General features: G+C 36.9%; 1 protein-coding gene across 1 annotated transcript; it reads left to right on the forward strand.

Annotated features, from left to right (window-relative positions):
• Positions 1 to 692: 692 nt before the first annotated feature.
• On the forward strand, positions 693 to 5,110 carry LOC110653713 (uncharacterized). Its single transcript, XM_058146922.1, has 3 exons — positions 693 to 1,282; positions 2,134 to 3,565; positions 3,657 to 5,110. The coding sequence occupies exons 1-3, from the start codon at positions 1,030 to 1,032 to the stop codon at positions 3,841 to 3,843; spliced, it is 1,872 nt and encodes a 623-aa protein (XP_058002905.1). The 5' UTR covers positions 693 to 1,029; the 3' UTR covers positions 3,844 to 5,110.

Raw genomic sequence — 5,110 nt, forward strand, 5'->3', positions numbered from 1 at the left:
TATTATTTTTAACAATAATTTAATTTTTTGAAATAAAAATATTTTTTATTAATTTATTTTTTAAGGTACTCTAAAAATAAAAATGTAAAAAAATATTTTATATTAAATAAACAGAGTAACAAAATTTTTTCCAATATTAAGATTCATATTAAAATGATAATGAGTCTGATTTTTGTATTATCAATTGATTAAATTTTAATATAATAAATTTAAATAATATATAGTATAGTTTGAAATTAGTTTGAATTTTAGAGATAATAAAATTTGATTAAATTCAAATTTTACATATTAATTATTCTTTATCTATTAATACTTAATTAAATATAAAAAAATATATTTTTATAATTTTTTTATATATTATTTTAAATAAATAAAATTTAAATATTTTATAAAATTATTAAATTTATATAATATAGATTATTAATAAAACATAATTTTATATAAATTATTAATTAAAATATATAAAATTAAAAAATTTTAAATATTTTCTAAATAATAATTAAATTTAAAATAAATTTAAATAATTAAAAATATATTTTAATAATAATTTATAGATATATACTAAGATTTCATTCAGTCAATTATAACTAAAATATAAATATTTATATAATAATTTTTATATTTTTATATGTATATTTTTCTCTGTCATAAAAAATTAAAAAGCTTTGAGCCATTCTTGCAGTGATCAATGCGATCTATACGCCCGTCTCTGTCACAAAAATCAGAGTCTGAAAAATCAGAGTCTCACACTATAATTTTACTATTAAAAAAAATGAAAAAAGAGCATCACCGCCCACGTTGGCGACTACCCATCAAGGGCGTAATAGCAATTTCTCCTGCGAATCGGCTTACTATTAAAGTCCCTAAACGGCATCTTCTCTTCTTATCCAATCTCGTGCCAAGGGGTTAACCCTTTAGGTTTTTTCTGACTTCATTAGAAGCCAGAGCGATCCTCTCTATACCTTCGCTGCCGGTGGAGCCGCTGCCTGGGTTTATTGATTATCAATTATCCGGTTGATCGGGGAAACTATGGGCGGCGAAGGAGTAGCAGAGACGCAGTATGTCACGGCCAAGACCTCGGTGTGGTGGGATATAGAGAACTGCCAGGTACCTAGAGAATGCGATCCACATGCCATAGCCCAGAACATAAGCTCCGCCCTGGCCAAGATGAATTATTGTGGGCCAGTCTCCATCTCTGCTTACGGGGATACCAATCGGATTCACTCAGCTGTCCAACAGGCTCTGTCCAGTACCGGCATCGCACTTAATCACGTCCCTGCTGGTACTCGACTTTTTCTCTTTTGTTCCTTCGTTTCTCGTGTTGTCGATCTACATGTTGGGTTGTCGGATTTTGGTTTTTTCTTGTGATTTGTGGTGTAAAGGTTGGATCTTGACTTTCTGGATTCCTAGAATAGAAACTGTATCGATTTCATTTTGTTACGGTTTTGTGATGACAGTTTTGTGCCTCTTCTTCTTCTTTTTGGGTTTTTGTGTTTGGGAATTGTAGTGTGAAATTATTTACTAAATTAGGGAGGATAGTGGAGGAGTAGCCTAGTAATGTTTCAGCAGTACTTGCACTTTTGCAGTGTCATTTTGGTATTGTAAAGCAAGCTCAGTTCCTGAACTATGCAATTGGTTCCTGGGCATAGAGAGAATTAATGGGGTGGATAGTGGATAGTTTCCCTTTCTCAATAGCAAACTTATGTCAGAATTAATGGGGTGGACAGTGGATAGTTTCCCTTTCTCAATAGCAAACTTATGTCTTATGTATTAGAGAAGGGGGAAAAAGATCTTCCCCTCCCATCGTAACAGAGGCCCCTAAAGCCCAAACGCCCCTAGGTTTCATACGAACCACATGAAACATGAGAAATGCAGGCAAATCAAATTAGCAAAACACATAAATATAACAATAACTAAACATTACCGCGATTTATTTTCTACTTCCTAACCCATCTGCTTTGCCACCTAGACCACGTAAAATATTTTGTAAATTTTGTGTACTTCTGTCTTGTAATCCTACTTGACATTGGTTCTTTGTGTTTATATTGGTTACTTTGTGTTTTTCCCGAATTTTTAGAAGAACTTAATCTTTAGATGTTGTTATCTGTTAGTTGACAATTTTTATGCGAACAGGTGTTAAAGATGCCAGTGACAAGAAGATTCTGGTAGATATGTTATTCTGGGCGGTGGACAATCCTGCACCTGCTAATTATTTGTTAATTTCCGGTGATCGTGACTTTTCTAATGCGCTCCATCAGTTGCGGATGAGGAGATACAATATTCTTCTAGCACAGCCGCAAAGAGCATCGGCACCCCTCATTGCAGCTGCTAGGAGTGTATGGCTTTGGACAAGTCTTCTCGCTGGAGGACCACCACTATCAGATGGTGAATCACAACAACTTGGTAATAATAGTTTTACATCCAGTTTAGACACTTTACAGATTCCAATTTCTGATGCCATTCACATAAAGCAACCAGTGGATTCCTACCCTGATAATTTCAATATGGGAAATCAGAGAACTCCTTATATAACTAAACAGAAAGCGAAACCCACCCGAAGGAATTTGAACCAAACAAATGGATCAAGAACATCAAATATGCCTGTTTGGACCCAAGAAGATCAGCATAATTCTAACTCTTACCAACCTGGTCCTTATGTCCCAAAAGGTCCCCTAAATGGACCTGCTCCAGATTTTGTTCCTGGAAATCCTAATTTTACTTGGAGTGAGGTCACTAATGCTCATGGCAACCATCAAAATCACTATCCACAGCCACTAAGGCCAAATGCTCCAGCTATGCATCCTAATTTTGCAGCAGGTAGTTTGTATCCCCCTAATATTCAAACCCATACTCCTCCTCTAATGCCTGCTAGGCCCAATGGGACTACCTTTACCTCAGCACCACTTACAAATGCGCCTGATATTGGTAACTTGAACATTTCTGGATACCCAACCAGCTTTCACAACCCTCCAGCTGTTCAAATACGAGGCGGAGAGCAAAAGCATGATTCAAAGAAAAAAGCTCTAAAGTCTGTTAAATTAAATGACTCACAAAATGGATATATGCCACAGAACAAGCCATCAGGACACCATGAGACACCAAACAATAGATACTCCAGTTGTCCAGAATATCCACCATCTTCTTCAGCAGTAACAGCTACCGATGTTGCTCCTGGTAATGTTATATGGGGAACTCCAGGATGCCCCAAACCTTCGGAATATGTTCAAGGCCTTATAGGAGTTATCTTACTTGCCTTGAACACCCTTAAAACTGAAAAGATAATGCCAACTGAATCAAATATAGCTGATTGCATTCGATATGGAGATCCCAAACATCGTAATACTGATATTAAGAAGGCCCTTGAGAGCGCTATTGAGCAGCAGATGGTCGTGAAACAGAGCTTAGGAGCTGTGCAGTTGTATGTTGGTAAGAATGAGAAACTGTGGAAATGTGTGAACCCTATAGGTGGAAATCCAAAGGAATATCCAAAAGCAACGTGGGATGAAACTCAGAAATATCTGACATCTCCTGCTGGACGATCTGCAATTCTATCTTCTCGGTGCAGGTAAGGCCCATCATTGTTTTCAGTTTGGCTTCCATGTTTCTTCTCTGACTGTGAAAATGTTGTCCTAAGGTACCTATCATTTATTATGCAGGTATGAAGCTGCTACTATTTTAAAGAGCATGTGCCTGAAAGAACTTGCTTTGGGTAATATACTCCAGATCTTAAACATGGTAATTGCCATAAAGAAATGGATTGTACACCATCAGTCTGGGTGGCAGCCACTCACCATTACTCTTGCAGAAGCCAACACTGATTTAGGGTCTGCAGCTGGTCCATAAGTTATACCAATGCTATAGTAAGGAAAAGGGCCCTGTAGATAGTCATGAGGTTCTAAATTTGGTGATAATTGATTAGAACTGATGTCAGCAGGGAATGCTCTTTTTCCGCTTGGAATTGGAAACTTGGTAATGGTGGCAGTTTGATTTCTGGTAGAAGAACAAGCCTGTAGGATTAGTTATTTTAATTTCTTATCCCTGGGAAAGTTCTGAAGTTTTTCCTTGAGGACGGTATTTAAAGAAGTGCTTGGACAACCTTAAGTGGGACATTATGCCACACATTTTTCAGAGGTAGCATAGTTTCTGGTTGCCAATTTAATGGCTTTTTGCATCTTGAGTACACCCAATGTGTAGGTATTGCAACAGTGGGCTTGAGTGCAAATTTGGCGTTGTTTGGGGGGTGGGGTTTGGATGCACAAATTCCTAGGTCCTAAAATGTAGATGGGGAGCTAGAGCAAGAAGCTGCTTACTCCAGCTGCGTTTTGGGGCCTGGGAATTTATGGACCCAGGCCCTCCTGCAGCACCAAATGAGGCCTTCGCCCATTCTTTGGCTTCTCTTACATCTTAATGGTTTTGCTGGTGTTTGCTTAATTAGAACGCGGACTCGGTGCATGCTTTCAATTCAAGCAGTCCAAACATCAAGAAAGATTTATCATCTCCAGCATATGGACTTTTTAGCTAGTTATTTGAATATCCACTAGCCTTTTTATGTTGCAGTAGTTCATCACTTTCTACCTCAAACCAGCAATGGAGTACTTAGTGGACAAAATGAATCTTGTATGTGATGGAAAGTCTGACCGAAGTTTGATTATAATCCTTAAAGATGAGGCGGAAAGCTTGACTGCTTTGATGGAAACAGAAGATGCAAGTTATTGATGGAAAAGCGTCAATTTATACTGCAGTGACATATTTAATATGAGAAATTGTGTATGGTTGGGAACTTTTTGCAACCATCATGATCATATCAAATGAAGGAAGTAAGGAAAACCCAAGCAGAAAATGATGGTTTGTGCTGTGGAGATAAGATGCTATAATCATCTTGTTCCGAGTGTGGATTAATTTGGTCATTGAGAAGGTAATGTTCTTGTAACTTCTTTGGTAATAAGACCTTTTGTTTTTGGGATTAATCAGGTGTAAACAACTATTGCATGAGCCGAGCCTGTGAATTGAGGAGTTGAACAATATTTGGTGCATCTGCACCATGCTAGTTGTGTATGTAATATGTTATGTATGCATACTTGAATAAAAGCAATATATAAGCTTGTTTGAA

Source organism: Hevea brasiliensis, chromosome 5 (assembly GCF_030052815.1).
Source record: "Hevea brasiliensis isolate MT/VB/25A 57/8 chromosome 5, ASM3005281v1, whole genome shotgun sequence".
In the NCBI taxonomy this organism is placed as follows: Eukaryota; Viridiplantae; Streptophyta; class Magnoliopsida; order Malpighiales; family Euphorbiaceae; genus Hevea; species Hevea brasiliensis.